This window comes from Leopardus geoffroyi, chromosome B1, assembly GCF_018350155.1.
Source record: "Leopardus geoffroyi isolate Oge1 chromosome B1, O.geoffroyi_Oge1_pat1.0, whole genome shotgun sequence".
NCBI lineage: Eukaryota > Metazoa > Chordata > Mammalia > Carnivora > Felidae > Leopardus > Leopardus geoffroyi.
In genome coordinates, this window is record NC_059327.1 from 105038346 (window position 1) to 105059796 (window position 21451).

Sequence of the window (21451 nt, forward strand, 5' to 3'; positions counted from 1 at the left end):
ATTATAGGGCAGATTTTTTTTCTCTGCAAATTTTAAGTGTGTTCCTTTGACCTTTTCAGGCAATGCTAGTCCTCGATACATTCGTTGCACAACGTACTGTTTCCCATGCACGTCAGATATGGCCAAGCAAGCTCAGATTCCATTAGCTGCTGTCATCAAACCTTTTGCCACAGTTCCTTCAAATGAGGTAAGAATGATGAAAATAGTAATTCGAGGAACGCCTGGCTGGCTCAGTTGGTGGAACATGCGACTCTTGATCCTGGGATTGTGAGTTCAAGCCCCATGTTGGGTGTAGAGATTCCTTAAAATAAAATCTTAAAAAAAAAAGCAATTCAACAATTTACCAATTCAAAATCCTTCTTTCATCATTGTTTTTTTATTCTGTATTATAAACAGAAAATTGGAGAATATTTATATAGTGCAAAAATATCTAAATAGATGAATATTCAATAGAATAACTATTCAATTCACTAAGGAAGACAAAAATCTGACGAGCTATCTTTTTTGGCAACCTGTGTACCAAATACTAATGGACTGGATCACTTTTGGCTCTGTTGTAACAATGTGAATACTCAGAAAATATGGAATGTCATATACTCAGACCTCTCATGTGGCCCTTATAGCCTAGTTCGAAGCCCCAGCATCTAGGTGTTCTGGTGAAGGAAGTTAACAGAGCCCAAGGTTCATGGTCTTATTAAGCTGCTTTAATAGTCATGGGGCCAAGCTGTTCATAAACTCCTACTTAAAAAGTCGGTATGATTAGAAAGCATATGTCTTGAGTTGGAAAGATGTACCCAATATATAATTCATTTGGGTGTTTATTTTAAATTTCTGATATTAGGATGGAGTTAATGGATGTTGTGATTAAAACATCCCCCCACACTGCTGTGATTCCTTCTTTTCATGTCCTGAATGGTGGATACCCACATACACACAGAGACATAAGGTACTATAGTAGAGCTAGTAAAATAGGTTAGGAAAAGCTTTAATTCTGGCTGGAACTTTGGCCATAACCCTATTGCACTAGTCCAGTCAGCTACATTGAACCCTGGATTCCTTTTGCTGCACCCAGATTCTCTTCCCAACTGAACCCTCAGCTTCCCTTTAACGGTTCTTTGAGCTTGGCTGATCTAGTGAACACCTAACAGCATCTGAGCAAAAGGCAGACCATCTGCACAGGAGAACAGATTTGTCCCTTTCGTGGTCTGGCCATGCCAGCTGTTATGGGCAGCATGGTGGCATGGGGAAGGGGAAGAGGGGTCTGCTTTACATCACCTCAGGGATGGAGGAAACAGGAGAGAGAACGCGTCCGTGTGGACACTGGCTTTCATGCCCTTTGAGATGTCCACTCATTCTCCTTGTAGTATGGCAGAATGCTGCCCTCGCTTTGGGAGTGGAGTGAACTGGCTTAGAGCGGAGCATAGAAGGGGCTATTCCTGGAAGCCAATATTACGTGCACTATGGTCTCATATTTGTAAATCAAGAAGTACATTCAGTATTTACTATACTTATTTTAAGTGTGGTCTCTTATATGATGGACCCAGAAATTTAATATAATGTCTATAAAGTCCTCTTTGAATCCCTATGCTTAATAAGGATAAGGTAGACCAATATGTAATGGCAAAGAGATCCATGTTTAAATATGATATGTGTTTCAGATAATAGCTAGAAATAATTTTTTAGCTATTTTCACATTTCATTATGAAAAATTTCAAGCGTACAGAAAATTTGAAAGAATTTTATGGTGAACACCTATATATCTGCCACCTAGATTCCACCGTTAATATTTAACTATTCTTGGCTTTGTCACGTTTTGAGTCATCTGTCCATCAATCCGCCTTTTTTAAATGCATTTCAGAGTAAATTGCAGACATTAATTAGTACACTTCCCCCTAAATACTCCAGCATTCATGGCATTAATGAGAGTTCAATATTTTCTTACAGATTGTTTTTCCTTTTGAGGTAAAATTGATTTACAGTAAAATGCACGTATCTTGAATACGATTCACTGAATTTTGACAAATGGATATATCTGTGCAACTCAAACCCTTCTGAAGATGAAAAACATTACTGTCATTCTTAGAAGTGTCTCCTGCCCCTTCCACCAGCCTCCCCTAACAACCTTTCTTCCTTGGCAACCATCGTTCTGATTTTTTTTCCACCATAGATTTGTTTTGCCTCTTCTAGGTGCTCATGTAAACAGACTTCTAGGGTATGCACTCTTCTGTGTTAGGCTTCTGCCAGCAGCTTAATGTTTAGAGTACCATAAACATGCTATTGCCTGTATTAGTAATGTGTTCTTTTTTTTAGTGCTGAATAGTGTTTTACTGTATGGGCATAGCAGTTTGTTTAGCTAGTCTTTTATGATGAACATCTGGGCTGTTTCCAGTGTTTGGCTGTTGTGAATGAAAATTCCATGAATATTCTCGTACAAGTCTTTCTGTGGACATATAGTCATTTCTCTTGGATTAATACGTATAAGTAGTTTGCTGCCTTATGAGATACATGTTTATATAATTTTATACGAAACTGCCAGGGCCACCTGGGTGGCTCAGTCAGTTGAGCATCTGACTCTTGGTTTCAGCTCAGGTCATGATCTCACAGTTTGTGAGTTCAATCCCCAAGTCAGGCTCCACACTGACGGCACAGAGCCTGCTTGGGATTCTCTCTCCCTCTCTCTTTGCTCCTCCCTTGTGCATTCTCTCTGTGTCTCTCTCTCTCAAAATAAATAAATAAACTTAAAAAAAAGAAAAGAAAAATAAACCGCCAGATCATTTTCTAAAATGGGTGTGCTGCTTTACAGTCTTTTTAACATTGTATCAGAGAGCCTCTCTGTTTGCTGTTGTCGTCTTTTTAATTTTAGGAAGTTCTGATGGCTCTGTAGTAGTAACCGTGAGATGTATTTTTAATTTCACGTTTTATACTTTGAACAAATTTAAATTAAAAGAGGACTAGTGAATAATATCACACTCACATACCTACTACCCATCATTAACAAATATTAATATTTTGCGATATTTTCTTAAAATAATTTTATGGGAATTAAAGCTTCCTAGCTATATAGGGTATTTCTTTTATCAGGCCATTCCTCTCCTCCCTCCCTTTTAGGGGCAGATGCTATAATGAATTTGTATCTATCCTTCCTATATGTGACTTTATATATAGACTTCATGCTCATGGGTCCATGGTAATACATAGTATTATTTTGCTTTTTAATGAATCAATTAATTCTAAATAAGTAAAATATAAACTTATATGAAAGGGGTATACAGTTAAAAAAGGTCTCTTCCTACCATTCTATCCTCCCCCTTACAGCTGACCTTTACCTATTCTTTATGATTCCTTCTAGAAATGAAAAATGCATATACCAGCATGTAAGTACACATCCTTGAAAAAAATAAATATATAAATGGTCGTATAGCATAGAGACTCTTTTTCACATTTCTTTTTTCATTTAAAGTGTCTGGGGGGCACCTGGTTGGCTTAGTCTGTTAAATGTTCGACTCTTGATTTCAGCTCAAGTCATGATCTCACGGTTTGTGGGTTTGAGCCCCGCATCCAGTTTTGCACTTACAATGTAGAGACTGCTTGGGATTTTCTCTCTCTCCCTCCCTTTCTGCCCTTCTCTCTCTCTCTCTCAAAATAAAGAAAATAAACATTAAAAAAACATCTGGCACTCCTACCATGTTGCTACCTACAGAGCTGCTGCCTTATTCTTTCCAACAGCTGTGTGGCATGATATATTAGCAAGATAACCACTATTGTCAACTGTATGTATCAATTTTAAAATGTGTAAGGTCCCAGGGATTTACAATTTTTAAATGTGAATCCTAAAATTGAGGGAAATATAGTAACATGAGTGTGCTTTAAAGAATGTCAGATCAAACCCTTGACACATCTCCCGGCAGGGGGCGGCAGGGGGCAGGGGAGGGAGGATTGCTCTGGATGTACGCTCTCTACCTCACTCATTCCTATGCCACCTGAATCATTTTGCAGTAATCTGTTCTTTTCATAATAAGAAGGTAACACTTGGACCTTGAAAGAGGCTTGTGCAGCAGTTTTGTAATGTATCAGTGTGTGTGCTACGTGGGATTTCTGCCCCTGGGCAGTATTAGCTTCTGTGCACTTTGTCCACAGCAATGAATTTGCACAGTTTTCAGCTACACACTAGTGAAAACCTCTCTTCCTTGCTCCTCCCCATGACCCAGGTGCCCCAGGCCAAGCTCCCACGAAACAGAACAAAACTCAACAGCTATTCATACCCAAAACCAGAATCTGTAACCACCTTCTTGTTATCACCATTTAGTATTAACAATGGAATTATTCAGTAATAGGTTCCTGAAAATGAAATGTAGTATTTAGTTGAGAAAAGCTTTCAAATCTTAGTTCAAGCCCTACCCCCAATACGTATTCACATTTCTTTTTTTAAAAGTTTTTATTTTATTTTGGAAGAGAGAAAGCAAAAGCAGGGGAGGGGCAGAGAGAGAGGGAGACGGGGGACCCAAAGAAGACTGCGTTGGCAACAGAGAGCCTGATGTGGGGCTTAAACTCATGAACCGTGAGATTGTGACCTGAGCTGAAGTCAGATACTTAACTGATTGAGCCACCCAGGCGTCCCATCATATACACATTTCTCACACAGACTAAATGTGTGTGCTTTCTATTTTCCAAAATTGTTTGATCTGACCAAATACTATTTCCTCACCAGCATGAGGTTTTCCTTCCTTTGGTGAAAATTTATGCTGCATTTTAGTCTTGTGCTTCCCAAAGTAATAAATGGATGAGTTTAGAGTGGTGGCTTATTTTTGGAATCTGACTTAGGGAGAAGCTCTGCTTGAGAAAATAACAGACTCTATTCTTTTCATGTTGCTAGAGACTCTGCACACTAAGTAAATGTATTTTGACAGTACTGTGTTTTCTATTGCAGTTCTCTCTACAGAAGCTCTTCCTTTTCTTTAGACCTTTAAAAACAGGATTATTCTGAATACACTGTGTGTGTGTGTGTGTGTGTGTGTATACATATATATGTGTACTGGCATATATATATGTATTGACAAATAAAATTGTAAGATATTTAATGAATATACTATATTTAGAAAGGATTACTGTCTTTTACATAGCAGTGTCTCCTGGGTTGAATGAAGACATTCTCTATTTAAAGAACTACATTTACTTTTATATGTTGAAATAGGCTTAGAGTTAAAAAAATAAGAAATATTAAAGGGATATTAAAACACCAGGAAGAAGTTCCTAAAGGTTGTGTTCTCAAAAAAATTGTCTTCCTCTTTAGGGATTAACTTCACCTGAATGAGGCGAGCCACTAGCATTAAGGAACCATCCCTGCTCCACTACATTGATGAGCTGGATGAAGTAGGATTTAGGATTCCTTGACAGACTCTCACTTTGTGGTTTCCATGACACCTTACTGGTGTATTTTTTTCTACCTTACAGGCAGGAAACATTTTAGTTCCCTGTGTTTTTTTTTTTCCTGATGTAATATTGCGGTTCACCAAGGCATGGACTTGGGATCTTCTCTTCTCTCTTTAGGATTCTTTTCCTTCCAAAGACCAAATATCATCTGTAACAGCTGCTGCTATATTACTTAAGGGAATAATAGTAGTCAGTCTTACAGAGTACTAATGAGTAAAATTATAGGGGTTTTTAAAAAATTTATATTAATTTTTTAATTTTTTAACATTCATTCATTTTTGACAGAGACAAAATGTGAGCAGAGAAGAGGCAGAGAGAGGGGGATACACAGAACCTGAAGCAGGCTGCAGGCTCTGAGCTGTCAGCACAGAGCCTGATGTGGGGCTTGAACACACGAATTGTGAGATCCTGACCTGAGCCAAAGTCAGAGGCTTAAGTGACTGAGCCACCCAGGTGCCCCTATAAGGTTTTTTTTTTTTTTTAAACTTTTTAATGTTTATTTATTTTTGAGAGAGAGAGAGAGAGACAGAGTGTGAGCAGGGGAAGGGCACAGAAATAAGGAGACACAGAATCTGAAGCAGGCTCCAGGCTCCAAGCTGTCCGCACGAAGCCTGATGTGGGGCTTAAACTTATGAACCCTGAGATCATGACCTGAGGCAAAATCTGACACTCAACTGACTGAGCCATCCAGGCACTCCTCTAAGGGTTTTTTTTTTTTTTTTTTTAGTGTATGTTCATTTATTTGTTCTTCACATCAACCTATTTATTATCCCACTTTAGATACAAGGAAAATGAGGCACAGTCAGGTAACTCATTAAGGCCAATGGCTACTAAGTCACAGAGGTAGGATTCCAACCCAGGCAGTCAGACACCCAGGTCCTTAACTCCAATCACTATGCTGTTACTGTCTCACTCAGTCATTCCTACTTATTCACATACCCAAATACTTTTCTGAAATCTCTCCTTAGGTACCTCATAGAAACCTCAAGCTTAATATGTTCAATGGTGGATTTCTGATCTCTAACCCTAAACCAGTTCATTGTTCCATGTATCTATAAGTGATACTATTATATATTTAACTGCTTGAGGCAGAAACCAAAAACTAAATAAGCAATTATAGTTAATAATAGAAAATGAGGAACATGCTGAAATTAGATATTTATAATCTATAATCAAGTAAATAAAATTTAAAGTATCTTTCTTAAAGGTAAGTGGGTTATATGAATACTTTTATTCTCCATATGAACAATATTTTATTTACTATTTTTAGGTATAGTAAACTTTAAGGTTTTACTCCTTATCTGAGTAATAATTGCCATAATTGCTGCAATTTAAAAAAAGGATATCTCTAAAGATATCTTGATTTGGCATCTATCAAAAGGATATAATACAGTTTTTTTTTTAGTTGCTTCTATTTGACAGAACCTTTTAAAGCATGCCACTGTGTTAGCAACGGCCGATAAAAATAAACCTAATCCAAGCAGTTATGATCAGAGAATGTTCCCTGTGAGCATTTGCTTTGGAGATGTATGCTATTTCCAAGAGCATATATATCATCGTTGTTTAAGATTTCATGTTCCTTACATTAATTTTAATTTTTTGTATGTTTTTCAAGTGAAACCCATTGCCACATTCAGTGTAATTAACTATGAAAGTAATTGGTTATCTTTTGTTTAGTAACTTGTGATTTTATTTTTGATGCTGTATTTTAAAAATGGAGGTAGACACAGGTTTCAGTGCAAAAGGATTGAAGATTATACTTAATTTTGCATTTTCTTCAAAATAGGAAATCTTTACATTTTAGACAAGTGTGTAGATTTAATTATACATGGCATTTAGTAATTTCACCTATAAACCAGATGACAGAAGCTTTTACTACATCTGTGACTAGAAATCTGAAATATGTGTATATTTTTAAAATTGTAAATGGATATAATAGTCAAAGTAATTTCTTTTCTTGCTGAATTAATACAGTGCAGATAAGCTTTTATCCAAGTCTTTAAATTTCACTTGATTTATAATCCCCTAATACTCTGTGCTAGGAACTGAGGTGAACTTTAGGGTTATGAGGGAAGACAAGACAATTACTCTTGTCTAGGACTTACAGAAAATTTCCAAGTACCCAGCTAATTTTGGTGCAGTGTGGAAAAAACTCTGATGGGTACAATTTTGTTCTGTGGAGTTTAGGTTTCAGGAAGTTTTACCTTAGTTATGACTTAATGAAGAAGCTTGTTCTGTTATAAAATACTATTTAAATTCTTTTTTCTTTTTTTTTTTAAATTTTAGAAACAGTGCAAGTAGAGGAGAAGGGCAGAAGGAGAGAGAGAGAGAGAGAGGTCGAGAGAGAGAGAGGTCGAGAGAGAGAGAGGGAGAGGGAGAGAGAGAATGAATCTTAAGCATACTGAGCATGGAGCCTGATGTGGGGCTTGATCCCATGAACCTGGGATCATGACCTGAGCTGAAATCAAGAGTCGGATGCTCAACCACCTGCCACCAAGGTGCCCCTAAATTCTTTTTCTTTAACGATTATTCATATTCTGATAGATTCAGTAGATATGAAGAAGTGATTGCCAAGAAAAAGGAATGAATGTCAAAGAACTGACAAATGGGGTTAACAAAAAAGGAAAAGACTGTCAGAGATTAGACCCAACACTAACACATTACATCAGGGCTGGACTTCCTATGCATCATTTGCGGGAGGGATTGCTTGGTCATGCATTTGACTTTTCAGTCTTGCCGGCATGAATTAACATTTTGGCAGAGTTTACACTGCAATTTAAGCATCAGAGGAAAAACAATTCTGTCTCACTATAGTATTATGTCTGTGTGTTACCCTTCTTTCAGGAAGATAGCAACTTGTGAAATAGGTGTTATTCAAGTTTATAGATGTAGAAGCTGTACAGGTTCTGAGGCTATTAAAGTCAGAGCTAATGAGCAATGCTGCTGGAATTCGAAATTTCAGATTCCAAGTTCTTTTACTACATCTGGCTATAAATGAGCTTGTTGAGGTTTTATTTAATTAAACATATAAAATAGCATTCCTTTTTCTTGCTGGCAGTCAGTTTAGCAGTGGATTTCTTGCTCCTCCTGTAAACTTGTGAGTTATCGTGAAATGTCTGTCTTAACCTCTTTTCTTGCAGCCTTGTGACTTTAAGCTACTGCTTCATACTCCTTGAAGGCAAAGGCTATCCAAAATCCATAGGCTGGGCATTCAGTAAAGGTACTAGTTGAATAAACGCACTCTCAGGGTTGGATAGATATTTAAAAGACAAAGATAAACCAAACTATAGAGTGGTGGTTGATATCTAGATATTTTAAGCCTCTAAATTAATAATATTTTTTGTACAGTAAGTCTTAATTATTAAGTTCCTTGGTAGCACTTTGAGTCTGTTGATAAACATGTCACTTAATGAAGTAAGGGTTTTATCTTACTTTGGCTCTCTGATTTTATTTTGTACTTTTGAATGACTACAGTCTGATCAGACTTTGTGGGTAAAGAAAAAAAATCATTTGAGAGATTATAGATGTATTTTAGCACATTCTAATGAATACACATATCAGTATATTCCATCACATATTAATGAGGGGTTATATTTCATTATAAAGAGCAGAACAGTGAAACAAGTAGGAAGAAATCTTGATCATAATAAAGATATGTCCAGAACCAATAAAAATCGACTATCTTCTCCAAAGTACAATAGATGGTAACCAAATGGTGGGACACAGGGTTAGGATCCAGGAAATGACTTAGGTCTCTGCTGTGCCTTATATTATGATCTTGGGTGTTTATTCCCAAGAGGGAGAAGTCTGGCTTTGATGTCCTATAGATCTAGAAGACTGCTAGTGTCTACTTTTCCACTCTATGGTGCATTCAGTGTGGATTATCATGAATTTATCACACATCCTATATATTGTTAGAAATTCTTGTGAACAATCTAACACAATCTAACCCAAAGTGGTTTCATTTATATTATACTTTTAATAAAAGAAATCTGAAGTGTATTATTCACTTAAAAAACACATGAAGGTTGTGAGACTACTCATTTTTACATATAGCCCAAATTTAGCTAGCTTTACTGAAAAACATGCTCTGAAATGAAATTGATTACAACATAATATTGTGTCCTTTAAAAAACTTAAAGAATGCTTATAACTTAAATTAGAAGTTATTTCACTTCATTCTGACATGAAAGCTTCAAGAGTCTGAATCTGTTTTTAATATGAGCATTATAATCTGAAGTTGTCTGCTTTAATGCAGTATTTAAAAAGGTATTAACATAAAAACTTGGAAAAATAAAATGCATATACTCAAATAGAAGTAGAATTATGAATATAACATTTAAAATACTTTAATGTATAAAGTTACTTTAGAAACTGAATTTTATCCCCTGATGATTGTGGTCACTGTTGCTATAGTGCTATGAAAAAGTTTGGCAGCTGAAGAACAGAATCTTGTCCCTTTTTAGAATGGTGTTATAGCAGACATACAGAAAGAGTCACATTTGTCAGGGCAAAGGTTGTTAGAATTCTATTTTAAGTTATAGTTTAGAAGCTAACTGCACCAAGCTTATTTTCTTAGTCACTAAATTATTCACATGAATCTTTTTTACTAAATGGAGAATACCTTCAGGAGAAATAAGAATAAAAAAGAGAATATCATGCCTTGATTTAATTTTCAGTGGCTGTGGGTTTTATGACTTTCCATGCCTGGTGACTTAGTGTGCAACATCCATAACGTAGGAGCCAAGACCAGTCTCATTAGACACAGAGCGCTGGGCACTCATGAGGCGCTGCACTGGAGAGGAAATATTTTAGTGCCTCTTGCTACCGCTTTCATCAATTCTTTTTTTTTTTTTATTTTTTTTCAACGTTTATTTATTTTTGAGAGACAGAGAGAAACAGTGTGAGTGGGGGAAGGGCAGAGAGAGAGGGAGACACAGAATCCGAAGCAGGCTCCAGGCTCTGAACTGTCAGCACAGAGCCTGATGCAGGGCTTGAACCCACACTGTGAGATCATGACCCGAGCTGAAGTCGGATGCTTAACCGACTGAGCCACCCAAGAGCCCCTTCATCAATTCTGAGGTCCACGTTTCCTCACATTTTAACATTTCTAAAACAGGAATATCTCCTATTAACAATGACTTCTTAGCATTGTGTCCTGTTCAATTGGAAGCTTCTCTGTCTCTCATAACTGATGAGATTTTAGAATTAGTGAAATGCACTAATTATGCCTTGCTTTACTAACTTTGCTCAAATTTTGTGGACTTGATAATACAAGGGCTTAAAATGTATACAGTTGATGTCCTTGTAGTGCTCAAATACGAGAAAAGCAAATATTTCAAAGTTTCATATTTGAAAATTTACTAGGCATCCCACTGATTAAAACCAAAAAACTTAAATTAAATCCTATTTTGAGAAGGAAGGAAAGAGGGCAGGAGAGTAGTTAGGAAAGGAGAGAAGAAATAAAACCTTACGCAAACCTTTCATATCTGAAAATGACTCCCAAGTTTGTCTGAACCACAAGTGAGTTTTGAAGCAGTTCTTTGTCAGGAGTTTAGCATAACTACAAGTAAGGTAATAAGGGCAGGAGTGTAGGAATCACACGAAGCTGGGTCTGCAAATTCACTCTACCACTTCTAGTAGTGTGACCTTGAAAAATTTACTTAACTTTTTGGGTCTCATTTCTCTCATAAATGAAATTATGATAACCTCCTTACATGATAGTTACTTAAAAATAAAATAAGCTGTTATAAGGAATGATAGCTATTCTTATTATCATCTTTACATTATCGTTGTGGTTATTTTTTATATGATATTAAATTCCTCCATGGAAAATTTTAACTCAGCAATCACTGATTTTGGGAGTCTACTATATACAAGGAAGAGAAACAAAAACTACAGTAATTTAGGTTTACTGGAAATGGACATTTAAGAGAGATGTTATCACACCCCTTCAGTGATTCCAGTTATACATCTTCCATAAGAAGGAGGAAACTGTTATATATGCCACATTTATATTCATTTATAAGTGGAAAGAGTTGGCTGCTCATTTATATTTTTAAAAAGAAGTGTTGCATAGGACCTGTCATTGGATAGTATATCATAATTTTCTTTTTATTCAAATGATAAACACTCACCATTACATAAACATTTATGTAACTTTTGATTTTCCATAAGATGCTTCATGGACATTTGCTGGAATAATTTCCCCTCAATCTCTCACACCCTGTCTTGTATTTTTAGCCTAATTAGTTTTTATTCAACTTTCAGATTTTGGTTCAAAGTCACATTCTCAGGAGAGCTTTCCAGGATACCCCACATTTATACTCCTTGTAGCTCCCCTTATAGCACATCACAGTTTGTGGTTTTATGCTTGTGTATTTGACTGAAGGAAGGGACCACATGTGACTTTTCCTCACTATTGCTTTCCCAAGGCCTGAAATAGTTCCTGGAACATTTTTGCACTAAATAAATATTTAATACATTTTCATTACACAATATCATTTATATTTGGGAGTAAAATTAGAATTTTGAAGCCAAGTAACTTGATGAGATTTTCAGAATAGAGATCTTTGCGTAAACATTTATTGAACATCCACTTCATGTGTAAATGCTATATTTCTAACCAAATGAGTTAAAAGTAAATAAAATTGAACTATCTAGGAACCAAGCTAAGGCTAGGACTTGCATTTTGGAGTCATCTCTATCCAGGCATCTGACATTTACTTGCATCTCTGTGTTCTATATCAAAGAAAATGTTTTATTTCCCACACATATGTTCTTAAGAAAAATCACCATTTGGAGACTCACTGCAAATTATCCTTGCTTTTAGTATTGCTGGCAGACAAAACCACCTGTGCTGACTGGGTAACAGTTGCTTAAAGAATTTCCTGGACAGTTAAATTCTTCCTAAGTTTAGCTTAGGTTTCAATTTTATCCCTCCGATGGTTGTTTCTTTCAGTATTATTTCACTATAAATGTGAAAATATATACTGTGTATATGTGTGTATATTTATGAAGAGTGAGAAAAAAGGTGGTATATATGAGACATGTAAAAAAAAAGACGAGTAGAATCTTTAAAATGTTATTCATTGTTTGGGAAAATAAGAGCATCCTGGGACAATATTTCTGCAAAAGCAGGTAAAATAGAAGAGCCATAATTATAAAATCTAGTGTAGGTAGATATCATAGAACTCCTCCACCAGAAATCACTTTTATTAGACCTAAACTGAACTACGGAGATAAACTGAAGTAGCATATCATAGTCTTGAACATGGGATGAGATCTAAACTTCTTTTGGCTTACTTTTTTCCATACTCTCTTGCTGCTACAGTTTTACAAGTTTTGAACCAATCTTTTATTTAAATACTTCAAATATATAATTTTGACTATATTTCTCCTTTTTCCCCCACATTTCTCCTTAAAGGAAAATGATATAAAATCATATTTATCAATTTTATTTATTTGATAAATTATGCAACCATCTTCCCTCTCCTTTCAGCTCATTAATGGTATATAATAAATATATAGATGTACTTATTCTTCCAGATGCTTTTGAATTGGTCACATGCATTTTTTAAGTGAAAACTTTTTTCTCAACTTTTTTTAACCCTGTTTTTAAGTCTTCCCTCCAAATGGCTTGTGGTTATTTGCCCAAATGAAATTAGCTCATAAAGGATGATATCCTGTGTCACTGGGAAGTGGTCTAGCCAGTAGATGTGGCTGCCCACCAGGGACGGTAACTGAGCAGTATTTACATTGACAGCAGATTGGATTGCATGAAGAACTAGTAATTTACTTAGTCTGCCTTATTCAATGAAGATTTAATTCAACAAACATTTATTGTTCACCCAATATGTGCCACTTCCTGTTCTTGTTACTCGAGACATGTCAGTGAACAAAACGGATAAAGATCTCTGTCTACCCTCATGGAGCTTACATTTTAACTGAGAGAAGACAAGACTATGAACCTGAAAATGAGAAAATGATGTAACATATGGAGAAAGGAAAAAACAGAGCAGGGTTAGGAAGATGAGGGCTGCCTGGGGAAAGGGCAGTTGGCGGGTTTCAGATTAAGTTGGGTGGTTGGATAGGCCTGATTGAGAAGCTGCCATTTAAATAGAGACTTGACTCATGCACAGAGGACAGTGATTTGAAGGTGTTTTCATGGCCATATGAAGAAGTGATATAAATGAGGGAAGACTTTGGTTAACTTACAATTCTGCTGAGAGACAAAGGGAGTGTGCTCCTAGGCTTATTATTTTTAACACTTTCACCTTTAAAGTGTAGTATTTTATAACTTTCCTTTGAGGAACAGAAAACTGCCACTTATTTTTTTATGGAAGAAACAAACTTGATTCAGAGTTTTTAAGTCTAAAATATATTTTCTTCATCCACGCATTCTTATAGCAAATATATCTTCTGCAATTGGTCTATAATTAGACAACAAAATAGAATTCTTCCTTAGGGATAAAAGATAAACTATAATAGGTCAAGGTTTAAATGCATTGTGGGAAAATCTCTCTCAACTGTAGAATTCCTAAATATCATAGCTCCTTAAGAAGGAGTGTCTTACTCAGAAGTTTCTAACATCTGTTCCAGCAAGAAAAGTGGTGCTGATCTTTGCAAATATACCTGTAACTTGAAAACCTGGGCCAGCAAAACCAATCTAAACTGACCATTTTTTTTTGCTTTAGGATCATTATTTACCATTTATAATCTAGTCATGAAGTAGGACTGCCAGTCAGGAAAACTGATATAATGCTCTCTTCACTGTATTTATTTTCTCTTTTGAAACCATGGGTACCTTCTTAGAAAAGCACCCCTTCTTAAACTTTAGCATGTGGTCCAATTTGGCCTTTCCACTAAAGAGCCTTCCTGGCATTAGAGGCCCCAGGTAGAAAGATTATAGCTATATTGCTTTGAGATGCTTTTGGCCATTGTAGGAAAAGAGTCTCCTATTTGTGCATATTTTAGGGTGAACTTAGCATATTAGGATTTATTTCATCCAAGCCTAATTTTCTGTGATTATCCTCAGGTTTACACATGACTTCTGTATTTTCCTTCTTCCTTCATTTTTTAGTTTTCTTGTTGTTCAGACTTCTTTTATTTTTTACTTATTTATTTAAAAACCTTTTTTTAAGTTTATTTATTTTGAGAGAGAGAAACTGCAAGTGGGGGAGGGGCAGAAAGAGAAGAGAGACTAAGAATCCCAAGCAGGCTCCACGCTGCAGCCTGACATGGGGCTTGATCTCACGAACCATGAGATCATGACCTGAGCCGAAGTCGGATGCTTAACTGACTGAGCCACCCAGGCACCCCTGTTCAGACTTCTTTTAAACCTGTTTTTCTCTTCTTCTATCTTTCCCTCCTTATCAGTCATTCAACAAGTATTTTTTGAGAATTTACTCTGTAATTAAGGCCCTAGGAATCAGTGGTGAACTTGAAACTTACATATAGTATTAAGGAGTGAATTCTTTAAGTTAGAAACTTACTTTAAAAATTCTTACTTCACTTAAAAAATACTTACTTTAAAAATGCTCATTCAGTTAAGCATCGGACTCTTGATTTTGGTTCAGGTCATGATCTCATGGTTCATGGGTTCAAGCCCCATGCATGGCTCTGTACTAGAGGCTGAGAGCCTGCTTGGGATCTTCTCTCTCCCTCTCTCTCCCTCTCTCTCCCTCTCTCTCTGCCCCTTCCCTGCTTGTGCTCTCTCTCTCAAAATGAATAAGTAAGCTTTAAAGAAATAAAAATAAAAATTGGAACTAATATTCAAATATCTTTTGAGTTTATTTTTTAAAGAGTTTTATGAATTGAATAAAATATAGGAGATGATGAAACAAATTTTACAAGTCTCTCGTGTTGATTGTAAAACATGATAGAATTCACTAATTTATAAGAAGGTTTTAAGACCTATACCGAATGAACCAACTTTCTAAAGGCATCATTTAATTTACTGAATGGTGAAATCTCAGTTATCTTCTGAATCATTACCATATAGTCTGTTTTGTGGTCTGTGTTGTAAGCACAGCCATTTGGGACATACCTGGTTTTGAAAGCTCTCCTCAAAATCAGTCCAGCTTTTCTATTTATCGCCCTCCATCTCAGCTGAATTAGGCTACTTGCTTACCAACTACCAACATACCCAAGCTTTTCCTCCTGTGTTACACTATTCTTCCTGATTAAAATTGTCTTTTTCTGTCAATCACTGAAAATATAACTCCTCATAACTGCTTATCTCTTTTTGAAAGACGCTTTTGTTGACCCTCAGCACAAGTGGTTTCTTCTCTTATTTGCACCTTTTGCTTACGCGCCTATCATGAGCTGCCCTGGGTTTACAACAGTGTGTTTGTGAGTACTTGATAGATGTTTTGTTTGTTCATTCAAAAACTGTTGACTGCCCACTCTCTCAGGTATTGTGCTCTTGGAAATACAATGATAAACAAATGAGACTTGCAAGTCAAGGACCTGAGAATTTACTAGTGATACTGAAAAGCAAAGCAGTGTGATGAGTGCTGTCAGGCACAAGATAATATGGGAATGTACAGCTCAAATGTCTAAGCCGGTCCTCAGGGGCCAGGTTGAGACAAGGTCTCTGTGAAGTCAGGAGGAGGACACCCCTTACCTTGTAACGAGAGGGAGAGAAAGGAAAATATTAGGTAGAAGCTGGCAAATTGGTGGAGGAAAGTCAAGGAAGTTCCTGTCTGAGGTCTTCTATTTTCTTTTTGAACAAGGAAGCAAAATTATCTGCTAAGGGATGTGGAAAGAGAGCTTATTTGGAGATTGGAAAGGTATAAAGTAGCTGCTGTAGAGGAAGAGAAAAATGACAAGAGAAATTTAATGGTTACCAGGGATCACTGAGTGCTTGATTCAAATCAAAGATCATGAATAATGGAGCCTTTCTCTGAAACTATAGGCTTTTCTATAGAAACAGTCTGCAAAGCAGTTTCTGTATATGTATCACAGAGAAGGCAAATAGATGGAATAAATGAGTGAGAATTCAAGCTGCAGTCCTGCAATTTATTGGACAAGTCACTTTTCATCACGGACCCTCCATTCCCTTCTGAACCCATGGATGGCAATTCCAACTCCCAAGGTGGAGTATCTCAATATCAAATTGATATTTTCATATATTTGAAAGCATTTTAAACTATAGATAATACATAATAGTTATGATCTTACATGTATTGTAGTTTTTTTTTAAATTTTTTTTTTCAACGTTTATTTATTTTTGGGACAGAGAGAGACAGAGCATGAACGGGGGAGGGGCAGAGAGAGAGGGAGACACAGAATCGGAAGCAGGCTCCAGGCTCTGAGCCATGAGCCCAGAGCCCGACGCGGGGCTCGAACTCACGGACCGCGAGATCGTGACCTGGCTGAAGTCGGACGCTTAACCAACTGCGCCACCCAGGCGCCACTGTTGTAGGTTTTAATCAGTAAAATTTCTCAGAATTTTTCAATGCTGGATAGACAAGACGAAACACATCCCCTCAATGCAAAGGATCCATTTCCAAATTAAAAAGATGTTCGAATCCAACACAAGCTCTAGATATAGCTATAGGAATAAATAGGCTTACAGTGATGTTGAAGAGAAAAAAGCTGAAAACAATCTTTGAAGTGCATTTAACAAGAGGATACTTTTCTGGAAATATGAAAACACAAAGCTTTAGGTTAACAAAGGCCAACTACAAACATCCTTAGAAAGTGTGACAATAAATTTCATATTAAAAAAATAAATAAAAATGCTGATATAGGAAATCTATGAAAGTAAATATGGAACATTGTCATGGCATTTTTAACATCTCATTGTGGTGTAATAGAGTTTGGCTATATTTGTGTATAGGCAATAACTTTTGGGCAAAAAGGTGGATAAAGATTTTCACAAAATGAGAAGAAGTTTTATGACTCCCAAGAGATGTTAAGATTGCTTCATTCCAAAATACAGTTTGACAACCCTGGACTGAAATCAGAGACAATTATAATCTGCGTGCTTTCTTATGGTGCATTGTGTGTATGATAAATAAAACATACTTCTCTAAAAAAAAAAAAAAAGAAAGTGTATGTTTAGAATTAGTACAGTGCACTGAATGTTTTTATTATCAGGCTCTGTTTCTTTTCAGAAGATGCATAACATTTTTAAAAGGCATTCAGAAAATATTCTTTCATGCTATATTTGTTATTTTAAAAAAGTCAAACAAAACAGTACTGCTGTTTAGGAAATATGTGTACAGTAAGTACCTATTGCTCTGTACCCTTTCTTTCCATGTAAGCTGACTGAATATCCTATATGGCAAGGCTAGAAATAGAAAACACGTACAAGCTGCTTCCTATTTCTCTGTCCTATGGAAATGTCTTTACTAAGTGCACTTGATACAGGTTCTCTTTTCATTTTAGCTTCTGGGCATAATCCTCTGGAATCTAACCCTGCTCGTCTTCCAGCATGTCTAATAGTCTGAATGTTTAACATTTTTCAAGGGTAGTTGTTCATCACAGGTTCTGGATTATCTTTTCACATACCATTTCCATGCTTCTCCTTACATCCCCCTGATTAATCTAAGTTATCAGCTGACCTCTTCTTGATATAGATCCAAAAAATAAGCAGTACTCCAATCCCAAGAAGTAGCTACATGCCAAAATACATTTGACAGTATGAAACTATTACTGCTAGATATATCTATTTATAGTGGTTTACTGGGGAATATAATTGATGTTAAATATGACCCTTTATCAAGCTGGAGGACTGTGTTACATTTCAGCAGGTTATCTTACTTTAAAACTTTTGATCTGAGGGGCGCCTGGATGGCTCAGTCGGTTAAGTGGTTAAGCGTCTGACTCTTGGTTTCAGCTTGGGTCTGGATCTCATGGCTCATGAATGTGAGCCCCGCATTAGACTCTGCACTGACAGTGCAGAGCCTGTTTAGGATTCTCTTTTTCTCAATCTCTCTGTCTCTCTGTCTCTCTGTCTCTCTCTCTCTCTCTTTCTCTCTGCCCCTCCCTTGCTCACCATCTCTCTCTCTCTCAAAATAAATACACTTAAAAAAAAATAAAACTTTTGATCTGATTTAGGGCCCACTATAAGCAAAAAAATTTCTCTCCCATTACCAGATTTTATAATTTTGCTTATAAATGGGCGTTAATCTTTTAGCTTCTAGTATATTTCTGCCTGCTCTTTTTTTTCTGTTCTCTTCTGTTCTCTGTTAAGGTATTTCTTTCAGGCACTAAGTAAAGTAGACTATTGGTCATGTGAAGACAATGGTATAGTCCAGGAAGGAGACTGATTACTTTCTTTGATACTTTAAAATTTTTTTTAAAGCTTATTATTTATTTTGAGAGAGAGAGAGAGGGGGGATAGGACAAGTGGGAGAGGGGCAGAGAAGTGAGACAGAATCCCAAGCAGGCTCTGCACCATCAGCACAGAGCCTGATGCAGGGCTCAAACTCACGAATTGTAAGATCATGACCTGAGCTGAGATCAAGAGTCAGATGCTTAATCGATAGCTCCACCCAGGCGCCCCTCTTTTGATACTTCTACTGAAGGAAATAAAGGGAGAAAAAAGGGAAGAGAAGTGTATGTTGAAAATGGAAAATATGTATTTTTTCACAATTAGTAAACAAGTATTAAAAGACAGAGGGGGGGTAGGTTGTTACAGAATTTTTGTGTGCGTGATTAGAACTTCTAGGACTCTTACTTAGAACTCTGGTGCTGAAAAATAAGGAGGCAGGTAGTGGGGCAAGTGAGACAGTTTTTGCCCAGCCATATCCTGGATATGGGCAAGTGTAACCTTCCTACAGCAGGGTGTTCCTGAAATCTCCGATTTGGCCTCTCTGCCCTACCCCTCCCTTCACGCACACCACTGCCTATGGTTTGATGTTCCAGCAGGAAGATAGATGTTTGCTTTAGAAAATAATTTCTTCATCACAGTGTGCTCCTGAGCACCGTGATGCAAGCTTCTCTGACTTTGCTTTGTTATTTTGTGCTTGGAATGCTAATGTGGCAAGCAGGAGGTAGACGCTGGCAGCAGGAGCATCAGCTTCCTCATGCCCTTCTCTTCCCGGGCTGGGCTGTCTTCAGGTTGCTCGCTGTGCTTTGGGGCTGCCTGTTTCCCCACATGGAGTCAAGGAAAAGTTGGCAGGGGATTAGAAACGTAACGTAAATTTTTCTGGACTATTATCTTCAGTAATTTAGGCAGATTCTATAATTTCTATATAATTTATATTTAAAGTAACCTGTATTTCATGTTGTTTAATTTTGTTTCCCTCAATATTTTTAACCATTAATTTTTCTTTCAAGAGAAGTATAAGTTTCTTAATTTTGTGACAGTAATAGCTGACAGAAGTTTAATGTTATTAGAGCTACATTAAATGAATGTAGCATAATTATCTTGAGTATTTTATTACCTACCGGGTAAATTATGTAGTTTTGTTTTAATTTTTAGTCGCACAGTGCCATCTACTGGATCTGTGCTATAAAAACACCTTCATGTTTTCCTTAGCTTTCCAGGTTTGGTTATAAGCTTTTAATATTTAGGTGCTTTCTGGTATTCATTACTTGCCTAAAAGAGAGACTACACAGCAGGACTTGTATATTCAGACTTTTCTTAGTTATAGAGATACCAAAACAAAGGACATAGGCTACAAATTATAAGAATTCTTCATGTGGGATCTTTCTACATTGTACTTCATTTTTCTTGAGTATTTTTCTTTGGGGATGCGATTCAAATAGTTTAACATTGCTTTTTAAGCTAAAGACAATTCTTATTAATGACTATTTCTCAACTATTCTAATCCTACTTTGCTCTTTTAATTGCATATTTACATGCTTGTTCGTTTCGTGTATTTTCTATCCTGATCGACTGAGTACCCCACCAAGGCACATCATATACCCAGGCCCTACTGTACAAATGTTACAGTTACCTGAGAGAATGACAGGAATATTGGGAAAACTGATAATATATTAATATGAGAAAACATTTTAAATTGTAGTAGTAGTACCAAGGAGTTATTGATTGATACATCTTATTATCTATTCCTTTTACTTGGAAAAATAACCCCAAGGTTTTTTGTTTGCTTTGCTTTTAAGTCACATTATTTTAACACTCAACCTTATTTCTCAGTGAGTTATATACTTTCTTGTGGCCCAGAATTGAGCATGGTATTACACATGCACAAAAAAAAAAGAGAGACATTTTATTCAATTAAAGCATCCTAATTAAAATTAGTATCAGTAAAGTATTTGGCATAGCCCTGGTAATCCAAAACTACAAGCAAAAGATTCAAATGTTATTCTTCCTCTTCCTAACTCAGCTTCCCCATCACTTTCATGTTGTATAAGTTCATGCCACACAGGATCAGAACCAACAATACTTTTTCTATTTAAGAGGAGAACAGAAAAGAAAGAGCAGGCAGAAATATACTAGAAGCCAAAAGATTAAAGCCCATTTATAAACAAAATTATAAAATCTGGAAATGAGTTTAAAGTAAATATGATATAATGTTCTTGATAAGGAAAAAAAACTTAGAGATTTTTTGGGAAACTAATTAGATTTTTTTTTTTAAGCCATATACACTAAAGTTGAACTGAGAAGAAAAGTGAGATTAGCTATTTATGAGCTCACACAGACTACTGTACAACAGATAAGCGGACATCTGGAGAGAGCAAAGAAAATCTCTGATAGTTTTCAACATGGCCTGAGAGAGATGAAACAAGGCAGTGTAACTTAGAAACTTTGTTCTGTTGCCCCAAAGAAAATGTAAACAGTTAAAAAGCTTTTAACATTCTTTACTGTCACCTCAATTGTCTGAAGACCTTACTTACCTATCCATCATCCAGTTTCCAAAGAGTGAAAACAGAAAAAAAAATGTAAATGTATTTAACAGCCTAGCTACAGTCACTACTCGACTCCAGTTTATTACTAGACATTACTTTTTGGTCCTGCAAGTTTGAATCTGCCAGGACTGGAATGCTAAGGTGTTAGCTGCTGACAGTTTCACAGTAATTTTAGGCTGGGCCTGTCTTTGGG

The 21451-nt window shown here is 36.4% G+C and overlaps 1 protein-coding gene across 4 annotated transcripts in view; it reads left to right on the forward strand.

The window, feature by feature from the left end:
- Positions 1-21451, forward strand: part of SEC24D (SEC24 homolog D, COPII coat complex component) — a 107381-nt gene that overhangs the window by 36961 nt on the left and 48969 nt on the right. For all 4 annotated transcript variants that reach the window (XM_045469000.1, XM_045469017.1, XM_045468992.1 and 1 more), the window contains exon 8: positions 60-187. In XM_045469000.1, the coding sequence (XP_045324956.1) occupies positions 60-187 (128 nt within the window). The remainder of the gene's footprint in view (positions 1-59; positions 188-21451) is intronic.